General features: G+C 33.3%; 4 protein-coding genes across 5 annotated transcripts; 3 read left to right on the top strand and 1 right to left on the bottom strand.

Annotated features, from left to right (window-relative positions):
* Positions 1–252: 252 nt before the first annotated feature.
* Positions 253–3,487, bottom strand: LOC118033679 (glutathione S-transferase T1). The gene is made up of 7 exons (XM_035038757.2): positions 3,310–3,487; positions 3,108–3,181; positions 2,843–2,903; positions 2,577–2,630; positions 1,918–1,997; positions 1,481–1,686; positions 253–719 (listed from the first exon to the last, which is right to left on the bottom strand). Exons 1-7 carry the CDS (start codon positions 3,372–3,374, stop codon positions 516–518), a joined length of 744 nt encoding a protein of 247 aa, XP_034894648.1. The 5' UTR covers positions 3,375–3,487; the 3' UTR covers positions 253–515.
* Positions 3,488–8,982: 5,495 nt separating this feature from the next.
* On the top strand, positions 8,983–14,281 carry LOC118033680 (multiple C2 domain and transmembrane region protein 7). 2 transcript variants are annotated; one of them, XM_073411323.1, is made up of 2 exons: positions 8,983–10,908; positions 11,077–14,281. In XM_073411323.1, the coding sequence occupies exons 1-2, from the start codon at positions 10,644–10,646 to the stop codon at positions 13,671–13,673; spliced, it is 2,862 nt and encodes a 953-aa protein (XP_073267424.1). In that variant the 5' UTR covers positions 8,983–10,643; the 3' UTR covers positions 13,674–14,281. The 2 variants fall into 2 exon arrangements, with proteins under 2 accessions (XP_073267424.1, XP_034894649.1); XM_035038758.2 differs by having other exon boundaries at positions 8,983–14,280.
* A 679-nt stretch (positions 14,282–14,960) lies between these two features.
* On the top strand, positions 14,961–16,857 carry LOC118033681 (xyloglucan-specific galacturonosyltransferase 1). Its single transcript, XM_073408462.1, has one exon. The coding sequence runs from the start codon at positions 14,961–14,963 to the stop codon at positions 16,719–16,721; it is 1,761 nt and encodes a 586-aa protein (XP_073264563.1). The 3' UTR covers positions 16,722–16,857.
* A 1,027-nt stretch (positions 16,858–17,884) lies between these two features.
* LOC118033682 (probable phospholipid hydroperoxide glutathione peroxidase) lies at positions 17,885–20,154 on the top strand. Its single transcript, XM_035038761.2, has 6 exons — positions 17,885–18,132; positions 18,602–18,678; positions 19,003–19,064; positions 19,347–19,465; positions 19,691–19,858; positions 19,964–20,154. Exons 1-6 carry the CDS (start codon positions 18,085–18,087, stop codon positions 19,994–19,996), a joined length of 507 nt encoding a protein of 168 aa, XP_034894652.1. The 5' UTR covers positions 17,885–18,084; the 3' UTR covers positions 19,997–20,154.
* Positions 20,155–22,182: the final 2,028 nt, after the last annotated feature.

Genomic DNA, 22,182 nt, shown 5'->3' with positions numbered 1-22,182 from the left:
TAACATTATGATCATTGTGTTATGATCTCTCTGGATTTGTGGCTACTTCACGGAATGAAGATTGAGCAAGTTAAAGATGCCAAGAACTCAAAGAGTTACGATATTATGATTGAGAATTACCCTCGGGGAGAATGAAAACATATATGGTGTCATGGACTAAAACATAGTACTCCTAGTTTCTAGAAGTAGAACACTTGAAGATAGCATGGATCAAATTTCAACCAGAAATAACTACTACTTAGCAGACAAGTCTAAACAATTGCTGTGACAATTTTCGATTCAAAAGAAGTTCCACAATGAGGCTTTTTGTCCATTGCATTTGCAGATGTCTGTGATACAGCATCTCTTTGTAGCCCAAATTTTTATTACAAAAAATTTCAAGTCACAATTACTTGCACAACCCATTATTTGCTCCAATCATTTGGGTAGTAACCATCATTCTTGGCTGAAGCCTCTACAGGATGAACCCAGATTGCTTATCATATGTATATTTATGACATCAAACAAAATAATTCTTACATCTTTGAGGCCAATTTTGTTTTCAAGTTCTCACTGTTTGTGCTCATTGACCGTACCTTCTGCAGTTTCACTTTGGCTTTGAACAAGATTTGATGCACTTCATCAAAGTGTGGCCTTGTTGCATTTTTTGTATCCTCCATCCACTGCTGAACCTTCTTGTAGGGGCAAAGTATTCGGCTGCAATCCTTTTCATCCAAAACCTACAGCCAAAAACAAGTTCTACTTGAGAATGCCTTCATGAGGCAACTTCTTTGATTCTTTTCCTCGCATTATATGAAAGACTTTCAAGGTAAATTTAGAGCAACAAAAAATCCCACCTTGCAGTTCAATAAGTGTAAAAAATATAGAAGATCTATGTTTTTTAAATAAATTTCTTCCCAAACAGTCAGCTAATATAAGAACAAGAGCAAAAAATGTATTGCCTGCAATCCTAGACACCTGTAAATTATGCTCTACGTTTCAGCCATTAAAAAAAACACGTGAAATTTATGATGTAATTAACCTTTACATCCATGGAAAAATCAAGGTAAGAGCATGAAGCTGAAATGTTTCCTTGCAGAGTTAGATTCCCATTTCAGCATCAGTAAACATAAGGCGATAAGTCCATAAAAACAAGTTGGACTTCTGGCTACTGCCTAGAAGACATAACCCATCACACTACTACATCCATGTTTTGTTCATCTCTATAGCACCTTGCTCTGTTCTGACAGTGAGATTAAGTGTGCCTGTCTTTGGGTGTTGGAAAAGAATAGGGAGGAGAGAGGCAGCACAGATATTTCCCTTGTGTTCAAATTTGATTAAGTCCTCATGCCTCAAAACCCTAATACCAAAACTCTGAGTAAATCTCTCTCACTAAGAATTTATATCTCTATCACAGCCAATACATCCCTTTCTTTGTTTCTTTTTAGTTACATAGCCAATACTAATTATATCATAGAAGCGAAGAGTCATATCTATGTACCTCCAGTTGCATTAGTTCACAAACTAGGCTTAGATCAGCTATGGATGGTTGATTTCCACCTAACAAGAACCGGCCACTTCCCTTAAGCCACACAGACTCTATCTTTGACAGGGATGAAAACAGAACTTTCTCGGCCTCAGCAGCTGCTCGTGGATCCAGAGGTAGACCAAGGGCAGGTGCTAATGTGGTATTCTTGACATATTCAGCTGAAGAAGGAGTATAAAATGGAAAAGCACCAGCTTATCAGAATCGTGGGAAAGAAAAATAAACAAAAGCTTTACAGTGGAAGTCACCAGGAACATTGTAACTAGAACCAGTGGAATATAAGCCGTTTGTATGTCAATTTCCAAGTCAGAAGCATAACAGCAAAATCAAATTAAACATGTACAAAATAATGATTCTCACAATTGTTTCAGACCAATTTTTTTATGGCATACCTGCACCACGGCGTAAGTTGGAGTGATGCCAATCCAAAACCGAGTTGATTTTAGCTCTTTTGAAAAGATCCGCTGGGTACCTTACAGTGGGAACAGGCAGACTTGTTTATAATTGGCCATGGCATGTAAATCTTGTAATTAAATAAAAAATAACAAAATAGTCTTTGAATATACTAAAAATCCTGCATAAGAAAGCATAGGTCAACCAAATATACATTGTTCCTGCATTAGACAAGACCAAGCACCTTTTCAGTGTGGTTACAGTGAGAATCATATTCATTTAACCAGTAAGTTTTAGTAAGTAGAAAAACGGCCCTGCTAATGTTGTCTATTTTTAAAGATTGAAAAGTGACTATACTAATATTGTCCAGTTTCTCCTTTCATATCTTAAAGATTAAAGCAATCAACAAAGTCTGCCTTGGTACAACAAAAGACAACCGATCAAGAAATAGTCACGAGCCCTTAGTGACAGGAGCATGTTCCTTGCTTTTTTTCAACACATTTTTTTGGGCGTTAAGAACAACACTGCTTACATCATATCTATATCATTGCCAATACCCATTTCATTTCTTTATCCAGCAAGAATTTCCTATATTTAAGCCACCCATATCCCAAAATGTACAGAAATTAATTACATTGGATAAGCAGCTTTTACATACCAGTGATCAGCAACTCCCGGAAATACACAGGCAAGATAAATTAAGATCGCGTGACTGCAAAGAACAATCAATAATTCAATAAGTCATTTGACGAATTAAAATGTTTAACGGAAAAAGGGAGTGCCAATTATCTTTTTCATCTACAATTTATGGTGCAGGTCACATAACTAAATCATAGGAAAAAATGGCTAGCAACAAACTCGGGTCCTAGATTTGCAGAAACGAAAATGTGAGAGATGACAAAGGCAAGCAAGTGTTTAAATTACCTTTCAAACAGCTTGAACCTTCCATCAACTATAGCTGGCAATTTTCCCATAGGGTTTATCTCTGAAACCATAATCAACAAACACTTAATTCTGCTAGCACAATTTAAGCGACAAGAACACTTAAATTAACATCATTTCCATCTGGGGAGGTCTCAATTCTGCTAATAAACAACAGAAGCCTCAGTTTTTTGACCCGATTCACAAATAACTAAACACAGCATGAACATAGACAAACACCGAAGGGGGTCAACTTGATTGAGAGTACCTTTGAATTCAGGAGTTAAATGCTGGCGCTTTGATATGTCAACTCTAACCTCTTCAAAGTCTATCCTGTTTACCCTGTATCAATAATATACAATTCCCAGATCAAATAAACCCGAAAAAAAAAAAACCATGTTCAAGAACTTGCAGTGAGAATTAGTACATGAGGAACCTATTACAAAGGGAAATGAAATAAAGAAAATTACTTGCAGAAGATGAGAACAGCCCGTGATGGCTGTGACATTCTATCTGCATATACTTTCAGCTTCATTTTCTAGTTTCTCTCTCTCACTAAATCTCTGATTCTTAGTTCTTACAGTTGAATCGTTGATGTGAGGTCCTAAGGTAGCAGATAGAGCCTTTTCCCCCTTTTGCACTGTTTTATCTCAGGCTCTGAAACCTTATCATACATACATATATTGTAAGAGTTAATTATAACTAAGTCCCTGTAGTTTACCAACAATAATTGATTAATCCTCATGGTTTCAAATATTATATTTTTAATCACTCTTAAAATCTGTCTATAACTTAATTCTTTTGTCAATTTTATGTTCTTTTTCTATCAGATAAATATCATAAATTGGGGGGGAATGAAAGATAAGAGGGGGAATTTGATGGGAAAAAAAGAAAGTTAATAATATATATATATATATTTTTTAGGAAGAAATATCACTCAAATCTTTCTTTTACTGGACCGGAGTTCCAATAGCCTTAGAACTACAAAACAGGGCACTAAATTTGGACCTGACAATTTAGTGAAAATTATAAATCTTAAAGTGGCATGTCCCCTTGTGTCTCAATTATCTAAACCCTTTTCACCATCATATAAATTTAAGTTTTTTTTTTATGTTCACATAGTAATATAAAATTATTTTTTAAGTTTTTAGATTGAAATAATTATTTAATATGATATTAACACCTTGTTAACTAAATAACTACGAATTCAAACATCACTATCATCATTTTAATTAATAAAAATTAATTATAAAATAGTGGGAACTTGTACAAGTTTTAATTTTAAATAATTTTAATTTAAAAAAATATTTTATAGGATAATATAAAATTATTTAACAAGCTTAAATTTTGATTTTAATTTGTTTCTGAACAAGCTCAAGCACGATCGTATCGAACCAAGCTTTAACATTATTGTGGTTCTTAAGCTCCGCTCGAACTCAATTTGATTTATATAAACAAAACTTGAACACTATGAGAAAAACACACATTTGTCACAAATTTTTACCCAGTAAAGTTTAACACAAGGGTTTCGGTTTGTGGCAATCTCTGCTATGTATTACCGTTAATCCTATAAACAATGAGAAAGAAATTTCGTCTAAATTTTAGTTAAGCTACACCCTCAATAATTTTGTTCAATTACTTTTTTTTTATTAAAATAAATGTTTAAATTAGCTTTCATATACCTCAACTAATTTTATAAATTCTAAAATTAACAATCATGTAAACTTTTAATAGCTATTATGTTAGTAATCACATAATTCAAACATGAAATTATATGAAAAACAAATTTTTTGATTCCAAACTTTTACTACTAACCACCTATTATATAGTTAATCACTCTTATGTGTTTGTTATTATATTAGACTATGAAGTGCTCATTTGGTAACATGGTTGCGGGTGAGGTTCACTCGCAGCCACACCAAATGTCATTTGGTTAACAAGAAAAAATTGTTTTTTGATGGTGGGACCCATCAAATTCTCAGTCGCACCACATGTTTTGGAGAAGCAGTAAAATGTAAGGTAGAAAAGCAGAAGCACTATTACAGTTTTAGTTTTTTTTTTTTTTTTTTTTTGAAAAACATTGCGAGAAGTTTAGTTTTTTTTTTTTCTTGAAAAATTAGTGCAATTAATTGATTTTACTCACATTGTTCACGTGAACATACACAATATTATTTTTTTAAAAAATTAGTTTAAGGTGAATTAAATTTACTCGTATTGAAATCTCAATTTTATTCCTGATAATATTTTACTTAATTTTATTGCATGCTCAAAAAATTATTTTTTCTGTAGTTCTTGTCGAATGAATTTTGTACATAATAAAATTGTAAATTTTTTTAAAAAAATGTGTTTTACTTGAAAAACTAGTATTTAATATTATTTAATAACACTACATAAAAAGAAATTCAGTTTTTATTTTTATTTTAATTGTATTTTATTCAAAAACTTAAAAGGAAATCGCTTAATAACGTAACAAAAAATTCAGTTTTTGTTGTTGCGCGCTTAAGAAACCATGAAAAATATAGTCCTTGTTGGATAGATTTCGTATGTAATGACATTGCACATAGTTTAATGGAAGAATAAAAAATATTTGATATCAATATTATTTATTTCATGATATAATAACAGTGGTTAAATCTACAATATTTAAATTAAAAATCATTAATATATATATATATATATATATTAATTATTTTATAATCTCAATTTGAAAAGCATTTTTTTACCAAACACATTAAACTACTTTTTATTCAACCTCAATTTCAACCACAGTTTTAACCAAATATATATTTTTTTCAAACTAACCTCAACTAAAAGTATTTTTTATAAAATAACTTTTTTAAAATCACAACAGCAACCCGAACCCTTTATCATCAAAATGGTCGAGTGAATATCTAATTTAATTAATAACAAGATATCCATATAAAGCATGACCTGCACACAGTGATCGATGGTCTATCTACTATTCATGTTTTTTTATTGCATGTTTATTAAAAGCATCAACATACATTTTAAAATAATATTTTTTTATTTTATAAAATTTATTTTTAATATTAATATATTAAAATAATTCAAAAATATTAAAAATTTTAATTATAAATAAAAAAATTAAATTTTTTAAAATACTATTTCTATATAAAAAAAATAAACATGCATTTTATAGCTATGGCCAACAATAAATAGAGTTAATTTGATAGTGCAAGAGTGATTACTCTCTAAAAAATATGATTTATTTAGAAATATATTGAAATAATATTTTTTTTATTTTTCAGATTTATTTTTAAAATAAAAATATCAAAAAATTAAAAATATTAAAAAATTAATTTTAATAAAAAAAAATCAATTTTTTAATAATTTTAAAATACAAAAAACTAAATAAATCTGGTAAAGTTTTTTATTTATTTTATTTTAGGACGGTAGGATCCTCCACGTAGATTTCCGCATGCCGAGACCCTCCATCTTTAAATCAAACTATCCTTGTCGAGGCGAAGAAATTCATGACACTTGTCACATGAAAGTTTTTAGATTTGAAGTCCTTCTCCATTTTTTTTAATTTAAAATTGTTTTATTCTTCTTTTTCTTATATTAGTTGATTTTTTTATCATCATATTCGATTTTGATTTTTTTTTTTTTTATCTTTATCAAAATTTACCATTATTCATATTTTTTTCAATTCTTCTCAAACATTCAAGATATGTTTTCTCTTAACTCTATTAACACATAACATTTAAATATTACCCTCTTAACAATTTTTATTCCTCTACCTTTATTTTTTATATATAATGTTATGACAAATATTTTTTCAAACCTCATCGTTTATATATATATTGTTTTCTATTTAACTTTTTTCTCACCTTTTAATATGTATTTTTTATATAACCTTTTTACAGATAACTTGATAAATCTCAAATTTTAAAATATTTAGAAATGAGACTAGTATATCAAATAATCGATTAATTTCTTAATTCAAGCACTATTATTCATTTTTTTAACTAAGATATCTAGTAATGTGATATGAAAAGCCCAGGTAATTGATAATTTGTGAGCGGTGATACTTGGTAAATCATGATAAATGACATATATAAAAGGTTTTCTTTGATGGATATGAGAATTCTTAAATGTCGAAGTCCTTAATTTTATAGAAAGAGAAAGTGCACTGATATTTTTAAAAGATAAATTTTAAAAATATATATGTAAAAAAATGTTAATAATTAAGAGATTGTGAACATTAAGCTTGAAGAATTCATGATTTATTTGTAGCAAATAAGTATTGTCTTTTTTTATGGAGAGAATGGACTAAAGTGTAATTTTATTCTTTGTGATATTCTAAGTTGTATTTTACTTAAAATAAGATGTATCGAATCAGTATAAAAAATCAAGATATCAACTTGGAGTCTTGAAAAAATTCTCATAAAAGTGTTGGGTTCAAATAAAGTGTCTGAGCTCATTAAAGATAAAAAATGAATTCAAACACATTGTTTGAACCCAAACATATTTAGCTCGAACATGATATGATAGCCAAGCCCATAGGAGTGATGGGGTGCATGCCCAACACAATGGGTGCGTAAAAACACATGTTTTTAAATAGCAGTATGATTTATTGAATAAAAAATAAAAATTATAAAAAATTATATTGAGTTGAAATAAAGAGTAAAAAATACACATCTCTAATCAAAACTCCATTTTCTTAATCACATGTTTTTGTTTTTGTTCATAAAATTTTTTCTTTTAATAAATATTGTTTTTAAATTAAGACTTATCATAATCTTAGAAGAAAGTTTGAATAAAAAAAAATCAATAATTTCCATGATAAATATAAAAAAAATATAAAATTGAGAAAAACCATATAAAAAACTTATCACAAAAAATAGTTTATAGATATTTTATGTGCATTAAATGTTCATAAGGGTTTTTTTTTATATAAAAAAAAATAATTAAGCAAAATAGATTCGTATATAATCATTAATATTACTATAAAAATCTATATTATTTAAAAACTATGTTATAATTGAATAATAATTTAAATATTATTTTAATAAATTTATTTAAACTCAATTCTATTATAAAACATATAAAAATTCTAGGCCATTTAAAAAATAACCCACTAAACCGGTGACATTACTTAGCTTGCAAGCCCAAAACTATAAAGCCCAGGCATGCTTAGGTGAAGTGTTAATAAATATGTTTGTTTCTTTATTTTATTTTAAGGATTATAAGTTATAGGGGATATTTAAGGGTGTGATAATAATTTTTTTTAAAAATATTTTTTACATAAGTCAATTCTGTTTATTTTTTGCGTTTTAAAAGTGTTTTTGAAAAAAATTAAATTTTTTTTATTTTTTTCTTTACTTCAAATTAATATTTTTTAATATTTTCAGACCATTTTAATGTAATGAAGTCAAAAATAATTTTTTAAAAATAAAAAAAATATTATTTTGATACATTTCTAAATAAAAAATACTTTAAAAAGTAGTCGCAACCACACTCTAAATTGCAAGAATCGTGGCTTCTAAGATAGGTAGATGGTAATGCAGTGTATAATATTTTTTAAAAATATGTTTTATTTAAAAAATATATTAAAATATTTTTGTATTTTTAAAATTATAATACCATAAAAAATATTAATTTAATATATTTTTAAAGCTAAATATACATTTAAAATAAATAAAAATAGAGTTTTAAATATAAAAACAAACGTGTTTTAAAATCAAGAGGATTAAAGGCAAGTGATTAAAAAAAGTTAGTTTTATCTTTTAATTTTTCAAATAGATATAAAAATTGCAGTTGAATATATTGTATTATCATAAGATATTATTTTTAAAATTGTTCAAAGCCGGTCCAAGTTAGACCCTTGGCATTTTATCCATGGGCGCACACAACTAAATTCAAAGCAGTTGGTCACAGTGGAGTGGACCACTGAAAAAGAAAAGAAAGAAAGAAACAAGCTCATGGAAGCAAAAATGAAATCCCCAACAGCGGGTTATTTATCTGAAAATACCGGGAAAACTAAAAAATAGAAGCTTCTTCAGCTTTCTTGCTCTCCTATATTGCTGCACCAGTAAAGAGACACATGCAGCGTAGCAATTAATTAATAAAATCTCTTTCTCTCAAAACTGCACTGCACCCCCCCCCCCCCCTCTCTACCTCCTAGTTTCTCGTGCCCAACCACATCACCCGCATTTCTCTCTCATGGACGGTGAGTTAAATGCAGCTGCAGACACCTTCATGATTGCTTGAAAATGTTTGCCATCTAAAGTTATCTTTCTTTTCAGTGACGATACCAAGTATGTCTAAAGAAGTGACGCCTTTTCTTTCTCAGTTTCATTTTCTTACTGTTTGTTTTCTTTTGGAAAAATTAGCTCCGGGAAGCAAACTCTGGCTTGCATTTTTCTTTTTAAATGAAAAATGATATGTGCATGTTCTTCTTTGATTTTGCACCTCTTTCTCTGATGTTTCAATTTCTGTTTGGTTGCCGAGAAAATAGAACGTTATTTATTGAGTCAAGCGGTTCAGTTTGATCTGATTTCCATTATTTGATTTTTGTTTTCCTCTAAAAGATCTTGGTTTAGATTTTTTTATCAATTTCCTTTTTCCTTCTTTTTGTTAGCTTAATTGGGAACAAAAGTGTCATCGCTTCTCTTTTTGTTATTTCCTCAAAGTATTATTATATTATTATTATTATTATTAAATGGAATCGAAAGAAAAGGGCATGTGTCTTAAGCGTGCTTTTAGGATCTTTAACTTCAAAGAGTGGACCGATCATATAATCATGTAGTTAGCTTGTATGCCATGCCGTGGAGTACTTGTTTTGATTATTTATTTATTTGCTTGCTTGCATGTGTTGAGATCTTTTCAGTAGGGAGTCTATCACATGCCTCGATTTAATTAAAATGTTCAACTTGTCTGCCTTTTCGATTGCAGTTCCTTTGATTTCATCCAATTTGAGCATTTTAAGTTAACTAACTAATGGGTTGTTAGGAAAACAAAAAATAAAGTGAGTTGGTAATTTGCTCCAAAGATATAAAGTACTCTTGGTGCTGTTTGCTTCATCCACTTAATTAGTGCTTCTTTAAGGTTCGAATTCATGGGAAATAAGTGGGTATTCTGAGGTAAATAATCTCTGCTGTTTCTTTTTTATGAATGTTTAGGAGTAATGGTGGAATTAATGAAGCATGTAAAAGAGATTTGATGAAATTCTTTTTGTGCTTTCATGATTGAATTCTCCTGGATGCACACAGAGCTAAGTTACATATTAGAATTGTTGCTGGTCATTGGGATTTTATGAATTACTGGAGTTGGTTTACTTTCTAGCTGATATATATACCAGCTCTGCTGTGAACTGAGCTGCCCGCGAGGGATAGCCATTACTGTAGCAATATTTACCAAGTCATTGGTTGGCATTCAGATCCATGTTTCTCTCTGTTTTAATTTAGTTTTGTAAAATTCCATTTTAACGAAACCAGTTTTGTGCAAGTTCTTCTGTTTGCTATACAATTCAAATGCACTAGTCCATTCAATCATTTAGTCAAAACTCATAAATTATTATTCATTCCAATTAGATTTACCAAGTTCAGCTTCAGTTATATCACATCGTGATTATTGACTTGTACCCTCTTTGACACGCCTAGCCCCTTACGTTCATTTGATGTTTTCTTTCATCTGTGCATTGCTTCTAAATTACATTTCTTCTTTGTTTATATTTGCATCACAGTTTTTTAAAAACAATTTTTGTTGTTTTCTGCACTGCAGGTACCTATAGACTGAAGTCCAGTAGTTCATAATATTTGCTAAACGTTGCTTCTGCATCATGATGAGCAACATTAAGCTAGGGGTAGAAGTGGTTAGTGCCCACAATCTTTTGCCCAAAGACGAGCACGGTTCATCCAGTGCCTTTGTAGAGCTCGACTTCGATGGCCAGAGGTTCCGCACGACCATCAAAGAAAAGGATCTCAATCCGGTGTGGAATGAGAGTTTCTACTTCAACGTCTCTGACCCTTCCAACCTCCACTATCTCACTCTTGATGCCCATGTGTACTGTAACATCAGAGCTACCAACTCCAGGTCCTTCCTTGGTAAGGTTTGCCTCACTGGGAATTCATTTGTACTGTGCTCTGATGCTGTTGTGTTACACTACCCTCTGGAAAAGCGTGGAATTTTCTCACGTGTGAGAGGAGAGCTTGGCCTGAAAGTTTACATTACCGATGATGCATCCATCAAATCCTCTACCCCACTTCCTGCAGTTGAATCTTTGCCAACTAAGGATCCAGGCTTAACACACACTGAGGCTCCAGTGGTCCACCCCATGACAAATTCTGTACCTCATAGAAGAGTTGAGAGACACACCTTTCATCATCTTCCTAACCCAAATCACCAGCAAAATCAGCATCAGAATCATTCTTCTGCTCCAGCAAGTAGCCATCATGTACCGAAGTACGTGGCTGACGAGATGAAAGCTGCGGAAACACAGCCTCCGAAGTTAGTTCGCATGTACTCTGCGTCATCATCACAACCTGTTGACTATGCCCTTAAAGAGACAAGTCCCTTTCTTGGTGGGGGAAGAGTTGTTGGGGGGCGGGTTATTCACGGTGACAAGACTGCAAGCACTTATGATCTTGTTGAAAGGATGTACTTTCTGTACGTGAGAGTTGTTAAAGCTCGTGATCTTCCTGCTATGGATGTTACAGGAAGTCTTGATCCATTTGTTGAGGTGAGAATTGGAAACTACAGAGGAATTACAAAGCACTTTGAGAAAAAGCAAAATCCAGAGTGGAATCAGGTGTTTGCTTTTTCAAGGGAACGGATGCAAGCTTCTGTTTTAGAAGTTGTGATCAAGGACAAGGATCTTCTTAAAGATGACTTTGTGGGCTTCATAAGGTTTGACATCAATGAGGTTCCATTGCGAGTCCCACCAGATAGTCCTCTAGCTCCAGAGTGGTATCGGCTTGAGGACAAGAAGGGAGAGAAGATAAAGGGCGAGCTGATGCTTGCAGTATGGATTGGAACCCAAGCAGACGAGGCCTTTCCTGATGCCTGGCATTCTGATGCAGCTACCCCTGTAGATAGTACACCGGCTTCCTACACTGTGATACGTTCAAAGGTCTATCATGCACCGAGGTTGTGGTATGTACGTGTTAACGTTGTTGAGGCACAAGACTTAGTCCCATCAGAGAAGAACCGTTTCCCTGAAGTGTATGTTAAGGTACAGATTGGAAACCAAGTTTTGAAAACGAAGACATATCAGGCTCGGACTTTTAGTGCCTTATGGAATGAGGATCTTTTATTTGTTGCTGCTGAACCCTTTGAAGACCACCTGGTTCTTTCGGTTGAGGATCGTGTTGGTCCTGGCAAAGATGAGATAATTGGGAGGGCCATCATCCCGTTGAGCTCTGTGGAGAAGCGTGCTGACGATAGGATAATTCATTCTTGTTGGTTTAACCTGGAAAAGCCAGTTGCTGTGGATGTAGATCAGCTGAAGAAAGATAAGTTCTCTAGCCGTATCCATCTTCGAGTCTGCTTAGATGGAGGATACCATGTTCTTGACGAGTCAACTCACTACAGCAGTGATCTTCGTCCTACAGCAAAACAGCTTTGGAGGCCTCCTATTGGGATGCTGGAACTTGGCATCTTAAATGCTGCAGGACTCCATCCTATGAAAACACGAGATGGAAGGGGTACATCGGATACATACTGTGTTGCAAAGTATGGTCACAAATGGGTCCGGACACGCACCCTTATTGACAACCTGTCTCCCAAATACAATGAGCAGTACACATGGGAAGTTTTTGATCCAGCTACAGTTCTTACAGTTGGTGTATTTGACAACAACCAGCTTGGGGAAAAAGGTTCAAGTGGAAAGGATTTAAAGATTGGGAAGGTTCGGATTCGCATCTCCACACTCGAAACTGGGCGTGTTTATACGCACTCTTATCCCTTGCTGGTTCTTCATCCTACTGGAGTTAAGAAGATGGGGGAGTTGCATTTGGCAATCAGATTTACATGCGTATCTTTTGCGAACATGCTTTATCAGTACTCACGACCACTTCTACCCAAAATGCACTATATCAGGCCTTTCACTGTTATGCAACTAGATATGCTTCGCCACCAAGCTGTCAATATAGTGGCATTACGATTAGGTCGGGCAGAACCTCCTCTTAGGAAGGAAGTGGTGGAGTACATGTCAGATGTGGATGCACACCTCTGGAGCATGCGCCGAAGCAAGGCAAATTTCTTTCGATTAATGACAATTTTCTCAGGATTGTTTGCAGCTGGAAAGTGGTTTGGGGATATTTGCATGTGGAAGAATCCTATCACTACCGTGCTTGTTCATGTGCTCTATCTCATGCTTGCTTGCTTCCCAGAACTTATTCTGCCCACAGTTTTTCTTTACATGTTTCTGATAGGCATTTGGAATTACCGATATCGACCAAGGTACCCTCCCCATATGAACACAAAGATTTCACAAGCTGAGGTAGTGCATCCTGATGAGCTTGACGAGGAGTTTGATACATTCCCAACAAGCAGGAGCCCTGAGCTGGTCAGAATGAGGTATGATAGGTTACGAAGTGTTTCTGGAAGGATTCAAACAGTTTTGGGGGATATAGCAACCCAAGGAGAGCGATTTCAGGCACTGTTAAGCTGGCGCGATCCACGCGCCACTGCCATCTTTGTTATATTCTGCCTCGTAGCTGCTCTGGTTTTATTTGTGACACCATTTCAGGTCATAGCAGCTTTGGCTGGCTTCTACATGATGAGGCATCCAAGATTTCGCTACAGGACACCGTCTGTGCCCATAAACTTCTTTCGCCGGCTTCCTTCTCGGACAGATAGTATGCTGTGAATTGGGAACTGGATGCTCGCACTTTCACGTTAGAATTTGTAAGTGCTTCACTCTAGTTCTTTGTATTGTTTCCTTTCCATTTCTCGTTCACAATGGATTGACCATGAATGGTGTAATCGCTAAAGTAGACTGCGAATAATTTGTATCTGGCAAAGACACTGTCTGATGTACTATACTCATGAAGATGTTTAGGGATAGTAGGAGATTAATTATGAATTCAGACTTTCTCTCATTCTTTATTATTACCGCTCCAGCATATCCTCTGATGAAGTGGAAGTTTAAGCTTCAAAAACATTTCCTTCCCAGTTCTAACAATTTTTTTTTTTTTGTGATTAACGTTTCCTACCCTCTCGATGCCCTTCATTTTGCTTCTCCCACTTCCAATGAACTTTACTCTGATAATCTGATAATCCATAGAATCACCATGTGTGATTTATCTGATTTATAAGCTCATCCCAAAAGCCAGTTACCTAATAAGGCCCGTGGGGATTAGCCACGTGAATATATATATATATAAACTAAGCTAGATTCAGATGAAGTTACAATTGGAGAAGCAGCTTTTTGTGACACAAGCCATTGCCAAGAACTCAATTTATAGAAGACAACTGCTCATTCTATATATTTCGTTTGCTCATTCCTCTCCAAATTTTGAAAAATAACAGTTATTAGGAGAAAATAGAAGGGAAGGGAATCGTACTGTTAAGAAATATATATATTTATCTTGTTTTATTTATTAAAATTAGAATATGATTTTCAGTTTAGTCTATATATAAATTGAACATTTTAGAATATAGTGATTAATGAAAACCCTAACTTCTTTTTTTATATATATTTGTATTTATTTTTTGTTAACTTGAATTGCTTTAACAAAGATAATTTTAGTAAGAAACTGGGGTTTGATCTTCCATGGTGACATGGTCTGTTCATAACAAACGACATGCTTTTCTTTTGATAATCATACAGGACAGCTATTCAATAGCGTGCAAATGGCATGTTTTACGTTGGTGGGGCTTGCTCATGAATGTTCATTTTTAAAATGGGCCTCTTGTTTGACCTAAAAATAGAAGCAATCCACATCAGGATTTAGGTCATCCATGGAATCTAATATTCTTATAGTAGTGCTGAAATTATGGATGTCAATGTACTGTAACGTGCATACAAGTTAGGCACTTACCATGTACGTGCAACCAAGTTACGAAACTAGAGCATAATTGTTGTTGAGATGCAACCTACCCCTAGTAGAAAACCAGAATCAAAGCCATGGATTAGCAGCCTTCTTTCCGAAAAATGGCTGTTTCCATTAACAGAAGGAAACCTAAACCATCCAAAAAAGCAGAAACAAATGAGCATTGTTCCTGTGCTACTTTCCTTTTCAAAATTCTGTCTCGAATCCCCCTTGGCATTCTTCTTTTGATTCTTGTGTACCTGTGGTCCTCCTCCACCACCATTATCTCTGGCAAGATTGTTCATATCTGTGTTTCCTCGCGGAAGCTCAACAATCTTTACTGCCTGTCCGCCGGTACTCAGCCTAAATTTGAAATCCCAGTTCCACTTATCAACAATAGTTTTACTAGTCCTGGCTCTACTAGCAATATCAAAGATATTGATGCTAGTCCTGGCTCCAACAGTAGCGTTGCAGAATATGTCAAGGCCGCTAGTACTCCTGAACCCATCGCAGATAGGAAAGAGATCGCCAATGCTCTTAGTTCGAGCACCATTGGCAACATCAAAGAAGTTGCCAACGTTTACACGAAGGACTCGATTCCAGCCGTGATAGATGGGACAGACAAAAACAGGTACGAGGAGATTGCCATTGCCAAGAAGGCTGTCAAGGAGCAACTACATCTGCATCGATCGTGGATGTCTAATACAAACCATGCTTCTTGTGATGGGAGGGGGGTGTATGTTTATGATCTTCCATCAAAATTCAACAAGGACCTGATAGGTCAGTGTGGAGACATGATGCCATGGACAGATTTCTGCAAATATTTCAATAACGAGGCGCTGGGGGAGCCAATAGCAGACCTTGGAAAGGGCTGGTATCACACCCATCAGTACTCATTGGAGCCAATATTTCACTCAAGAATTCTGACCCATCCATGTAGGGTTTACAATGAAAGTGAAGCAAAGCTCTTTTATGTCCCATATTATGGTGGTCTAGACATCCTGAGGTGGCATTTCAAGAATGTCTCTGGTGATGTTAAAGACTCTTTGGCAATGGATCTAATGAAGTGGCTCGAGCATAGAAGACCCTGGGTTCAAAATTCTGGCACGGATCATGTGTTTGTGTTGGGAAAAATCTCATGGGATTTCAGGAGAAAGGATTATACTTCCTGGGGCACTAGATTTCTAGAGCTTGAGCAAATGCAGAACCCGATAAAGCTCTTGATCGAACGACAACCATGGGAAGTCAACGACATTGCAATTCCACATCCAACCTTCTTTCACCCTCATTCAGATGACGATATTGTTGCATGGCAGCAAAAGATCATCGGGACAGCTCGAAAGAACCTCGTCAGTTTTGCCGGAGCAGCGCGGCCTGATCAACCCGAGAGCATAAGGTCAACATTGATCAATCAGTGCACTTCAAAAAGCAGTGATAAATGCCAGTTTCTGGATTGTAAATCAGGTGGATGTGATCAGCCTGAATCAGTCACGAAGCTGTTTTTGGAGTCTGAATTCTGCTTGCAGCCTCCTGGTGATAGTCCAACAAGAAAATCAGTATTTGATTCACTTGTTTCGGGATGCATACCGGTGCTTTTCGATCCCTTCACCGCTTATTACCAATATCCATGGCATTTACCGGAGGATCATGGTAAATACTCAGTGTTCATAGATCAAGAAGAAGTGAGGCAAATGAAGGTGAATGTGGTGGGGAGGCTAAGCAGTATTTCTGCAAGGGAAAGAGATGATATGAGGAGGTACATCGTGTATGAACTTCTACCTGGGTTGGTGTATGGTGATTCAAGCTGTCGGTTTGAGAAGTTTCAGGATGCTTTCTCCATAACAGTGAACACCCTGCTCGAGAGGGTCAGCAGAATGCAATGATGTTCATATCAGCTTTTTGTTTTCCCCTCCTCTTTTCTTTCGTAATTGATTTTCTTAATACCATGAAGGGTGTACAAAATGGAGACAATTCATTTTAAATGATATGATAACAATTTTACAGATTTTAGATTTTAAATTCTGGACACCATTCTTTCTTCACACGGAATCTGATTTAAAAATGTCAATATTCTGTGCTGTCATACAATGCTTGATGAGACCCGCTTGCTAATATTCACCTTCTTTTTTCGGGCATGCACACGTATTGGATTTTTTATTCTATAGTCCTCCTTTATATAAAATTAACAGCTTCGTTTCGACCAAAGAAAAAACGAAGAATATTGTGTTTATTCTTTTCATGAAAAGAAAATCGTCGAGCACTTTATGTTAAAGAATTTTATATATTATAAACCTAATTGAAAGCTCATAATTGTTTGGAAATTTAAAAAAAAAACGATTTAAAAATTAACAAAAACTAATAAAAAAAAACATTTTTCATAAAATAGTACAATGATCATTTTATTTTAAAAAAATTAATGAATTAATTATTGAGAGTAATTCAATCTTTCATCAAAGTTCATGGCAGCTTGATTTTTTTATATTTTCAAAACACAATAAAAGCATTAAATTATTTTTAAAATTACATTTTATTTATCTAGGATTTTTAATAGAATTTGATATTTTCATAAATATAAAATATAATTAAAAAATAAAAATTTATTGTTGCGTGAGTGGTGACGCGGCAGCGCGCCAGCCTTGTCGTCACCTCTCTATAACCGTGTGAATATCCTTATGATCATCTTGAACCAAACCACTACAGGCAGATTTTGAAAAAGCGAAATAATGTTGTTCTAGAAACACAGGCCGCCAAATATTAGAACCCACGTCTGAACATTTGAAGCTCACAAAAAAAAAAAAAAAAAAAAAAAAACAATAAAAACAATAAAAACAGTCATCTTGGAAGACCTTTTGACACCCGCATCTTCCGTTTCACACCGCCATGGAACAACAATCCTGACCGTCCAATACCCTTGGCCTGAACTTCACCCCACGTATATTCATATCCATCCACAACGTGTATCCTCAGCATCTTCTGTCCTACCGATCAAACCCAAAAGTTGACCATCTATCTCGGGCCCCACTACTCTTTCCTTTAAACTCTCGATGCTCTGTTCCTGCTCTCGCATTCTCTATCTCTCATAAAACTCTCAACTTTGCATCATTTTTATTATCAAAGCTCTTATCTTTCAATTCCTAGCGAACCCTTTTATCTTCCTTGCATAATTCACCAGTCTCTTTGATTTCCCTGTCGCTCTGAACAGAGAATTCAAGGCCTTTATTGGGTTATTTGAGATTCAATCATTCAATGGCTAGCCAATCCAGTGCTCAATCAGTTCATGATTTCACTGTTAAGGTAATTTTTTGTTGTATTTTATATGTTTTTCCTCTCAGTCTTTCTCAATAAACTTGCTCGCTTGATGCTGATATTGAGGTTTTGGTATCATAACTGGCTCTTATTTTCCTTTTTTGTTTGTTTGATTTGAACGGTGCTTAATAGTAGTCTAATCATTTGTTTTGCTGATGGAAATTTAGAGGATCTCTTTAATTGTAGTTAAGGGGAGAAAAAAAGAGGACTCAAATGGTTTTTTATGCAAGGAAGGTCTTATTTTTTAAGGTTGTTGAGGTGGTACGAACTAGCATAATTTCTGTTAAAAATCATGGAGGTTGTCTTTTAATCTTAATCGATTGAACATCTCAATCTGTGGATTTGCGGCTTATTGGCTGTTTCTCTGTTACCATAGAACCATCTAATGTATTACCTATGATTCCTCTGTGTTCTACTTATATTTATATATAATATCTTGGTTCTCTCTTGACTGTAGGATGCTAGGGAAAATGATGTTGACCTCAGCATATATAAGGGGAAGGTCCTCTTGATTGTCAATGTTGCTTCACAATGGTAATTCATTTCCTCCCTTTTCATCTGTCCTTGACGGGAAGAGACTGGGGTTTTCTGGTTTTTATTAAGGAGATGTCCATTTCTTTTAAGGATAACTATGCTGTAAGATAATGCTCCTCGACTCAGTTCCAATCAAACTCCCCGGACTAATAATTAGTGTGCCACAGGTGTTCGTCAGTGGGTTCACTCCTCACTTTGTTGAAGTGAACTCATAAGTTGGGAAATAAGGGTGAAGAATCCCTTTCAGTTGAAGGAGGATCCTTCTTCACCATCTCTTAGACAGGAGTCTACTGTTTGCTTCTCTAACCTTTAATTTTGGTGCAGTGGCTTGACCAATTCAAACTACACGGAGTTGACCCAGCTATATGACAAATACAGGGATCAAGGTTAACCTCTATTATATTTTATGTTTTGTGGTGTGGCACTTCAATGCTTATTGCTTGTATGTGCCTTTTTTTTCATGAGTTAGCTTCTGCTCTAGGAATATATGAACCCCTATTAGTGTCCTAGCTGGGCTGCTACATGGGTTTGCCTGTATATTTCTGATGACTTTTTGCGAAGTTCAACTTCGCATCTAACTGATTGGCATGGCTAAACCTTGCAAGTCATTGCCATCTTGCTGTAATGCCCCTTCTTTTTTCTTATCACTTGCCTTTGTGTTGATGCAGGTTTGGAGATTCTGGCTTTTCCATGCAATCAGTTTGGTTCTCAGGAGCCAGGGAGCAATGAACAAATAGTGGAGTTTGCTTGTACTCGCTTTAAGGCTGACTATCCCATATTTGATAAGGTATGCTAACTCTGAGATTTTACAGCCTGATGAAGATGGATTTCTTAATTTATAATCAATTTTCTTTCTCGCATGACTGCCAAAATTTTCCCACCATTTCATGTTGAGTTTTTGATGAACTTTCGATGATTGAAGTCTCCCTTATTTAAGCATATTATATAGTTTCATGAGGAGAGGAGTCAATTAATGTTGATCTTTAGGTTAACAATGCATGTTTCGGTATAGGTTGACGTGAATGGTAAGAATGCTGCTCCAATTTACAAGTTCTTGAAGTCCAGCAAGGGTGGACTTTTTGGGGACAGCATCAAATGGAACTTTTCCAAGTTTCTGGTGGATAAAGATGGCAAAGTTGTGGATCGTTATGCTCCCACTACTTCCCCTCTTAGCATTGAGGTAAGATCTGGTTCCGCCATACATTCCCCGTATCCAGCTACTACATTTGATTTCGGATGTCTAATTTGTAACTGATATGATCCTGGTCATTGTTACTCTCTGCAGAAAGATGTCAAGAAACTACTGGGGATTGCTTAATTGCTCAAGGCATGGTTGTTTAATTGCCTATTGAAGAGATAAAAGAGGACGCAGCGCTGCTATGAGTAAACTGTTAATGAATATGTTCTACAAGGAATAATGAATTTATTTATGTAAAATATATTTATTATTAATAAAAAAATTATTTTTAATATTTATTTATATTTGATTAATGAATTTAATGTTTAATTAATAAATCTAGAGTAAAGATAAAGTTCATGGGATAAAAAAACATATTTTGCAAAGAAAATTATTAAGTTGTTATAATTATGAGAATTTTATTGTTTCAAAGCATTGTTTTTAAATGTTCTTGTTAATGTTCTATTAAGATTGTTATATTAATTAGAGTTGTTGAGATTGATATATATTATGTTTTTTTTTATATATAAAAAAATATATGCTTTTATAAAATGAGGTATGAGAAATTAATATGTAGGTGTTTGTTATATAACATTAACTTTAAAACTGACTACAAGAAAATTTTATATGAAAAGATCATTTACGTCCACGAATAGGTTTTTGTGATAGTGGTACATGTGATTCTTAAACTTATTTTTTATATAAAAAGTAATGTTATGATCTTGACATCACATTGTCATAAAGTAACAAACCAGAAGATTTTAGCTATAATATAAATTATATAAAGATATTTGAGTAATTAAAAGAGAAATGAGTTTTGAAAATAAATTTCAAAATTTTATTTAAATAATGAATGACTATAATGATGAGAACTAAAAAGATTTAATAAAATAGAGATACTCGAAAATGAATGGAAACTAATTACGTAGAGAAACTAGTTACTGAAAGTTTAAGTAAAATCATTTATGATTTTGTTAATATATGGGAGATCACTTTTCTAATATATGAGAGATCATGATAGATTGTTAGATATTGTATTTGATTTTTAAATATAAATCAATTATTGAATTGATAATAAATTTAGTTGTTTAATTTATTTAATCTTATTTTATTTAGGATTATAATTTATATTTGGGCTAACTTATTAAAGAACATAATAAATTACATACATAAGAACTATTGGTTAGAAATTAAAATAGAATGATTAATCAAGTGTAACTTGATTGTAAATAAATTTTAGAAATTAAGGACTAGAATATAATTAATACAGGAAATTACAATTATAAACCTAGAAAAATCAAGTAAAGACTTTGATTGAATAAACTTATTTATACATTTATAGGGTTTTTAAAGGTTTCTTTCTAAATAGAACGTTGTGTTTTTTTATTTTATATAAAAAAAGAGGTGAAAAAAGTATATTACTTTAATACTTAAAATAAAGAAAGAGCTAGTACTCTAAGGTATATCAATCTCTCTTCTAAAAGGGTATAAGAGATTTTTCACTAGTGATTTGTGTAGATTACCATTAGAGATCAGATTCTTGGATAACTTGTGGTTTGTAATAACCTAACCTTGATGTAAATATTTAAAGTTAAAAAATAAAAATATAATATTCAAGTAATTTTAACATAAATCCTAAATAACTTTAAATTTGTTTCACTGCATCCCTGTGAAAAATCCAACAGAAACATCATGTTGTGATGTTGTAGGTGTATGTACATGGTCTTTTTCACTTTTGTAAAGATCGCAAGATGAATTATAGCTAATCTTGAGAAAGTAGTTTACAACGTTATACGGACCGTATGCTTTTCTTTCTATCTTGTTTTTTATATATATATATACTATTGTATCAGTCTCCTCCTCCCAATCAGAATGTGGCTTCTTGCAAAGAAGAATGCTTCTTACTGAGTGTTTGGATCTTTCTGTACCTGTTGGATGACAAGAGAGATTAGGTACTCTTGCCGTTGTTTGGAATAGCCTTAAATAAATTCTTATATTTGCCATAGTTTTTTCTTGTGTGAAAAAATATTAAATTAATAATTTTTTTAGTATCTTTTTATTTTAATATGTTGATATAAAAAATATAAAAAATTATTTTGATATATTTTCAAGCAAAATATCTACACCCATATAAGAAAAACCCAATAATCTCCAATTAAATATCACAAATCCTCATATATAATATTCCAAAATAATAATAATAAAAAAAAAAACTTTGACCTAATTTAATCAATTCTTTATAAAGAAATGAACTTTTTCACAATAAGGCTTCTAATTAACAAATAACTTAAACCTAATTTCAATTCAACAAAATATTAGTCATTAAC

Source organism: Populus alba, chromosome 1 (assembly GCF_005239225.2).
Source record: "Populus alba chromosome 1, ASM523922v2, whole genome shotgun sequence".
NCBI lineage: Eukaryota > Viridiplantae > Streptophyta > Magnoliopsida > Malpighiales > Salicaceae > Populus > Populus alba.
This window is presented reverse-complemented; position numbering and strand designations above follow the sequence as displayed.

What these genes read in the sequence shown, in the direction of transcription:
- LOC118033679 (XM_035038757.2), bottom strand. Translation starts at nt 3,374, where the DNA reads ATGAAGCTGAAAGTATATGCAGATAGAATGTCACAGCCATCACGGGCT. An exon ending in AGGTTCAAGCTGTTTGAAAG is followed by an intron (nt 2,631 to 2,842) that starts GTAATTTAAACA and finishes TGTTCTTTGCAG; the next exon opens with TCACGCGATCTTAATTTATC. An exon ending in GTGAACTAATGCAACTGGAG is followed by an intron (nt 720 to 1,480) that starts GTACATAGATAT and finishes TTTTGGCTGTAG; the next exon opens with GTTTTGGATGAAAAGGATTG.
- LOC118033680 (XM_035038758.2), top strand. Translation starts at nt 10,644, where the DNA reads ATGATGAGCAACATTAAGCTAGGGGTAGAAGTGGTTAGTGCCCACAAT.
- LOC118033681 (XM_073408462.1), top strand. Translation starts at nt 14,961, where the DNA reads ATGGCTGTTTCCATTAACAGAAGGAAACCTAAACCATCCAAAAAAGCA.
- LOC118033682 (XM_035038761.2), top strand. Translation starts at nt 18,085, where the DNA reads ATGGCTAGCCAATCCAGTGCTCAATCAGTTCATGATTTCACTGTTAAG. An exon ending in TTCATGATTTCACTGTTAAG is followed by an intron (nt 18,133 to 18,601) that starts GTAATTTTTTGT and finishes TCTTGACTGTAG; the next exon opens with GATGCTAGGGAAAATGATGT. An exon ending in GTCAATGTTGCTTCACAATG is followed by an intron (nt 18,679 to 19,002) that starts GTAATTCATTTC and finishes ATTTTGGTGCAG; the next exon opens with TGGCTTGACCAATTCAAACT.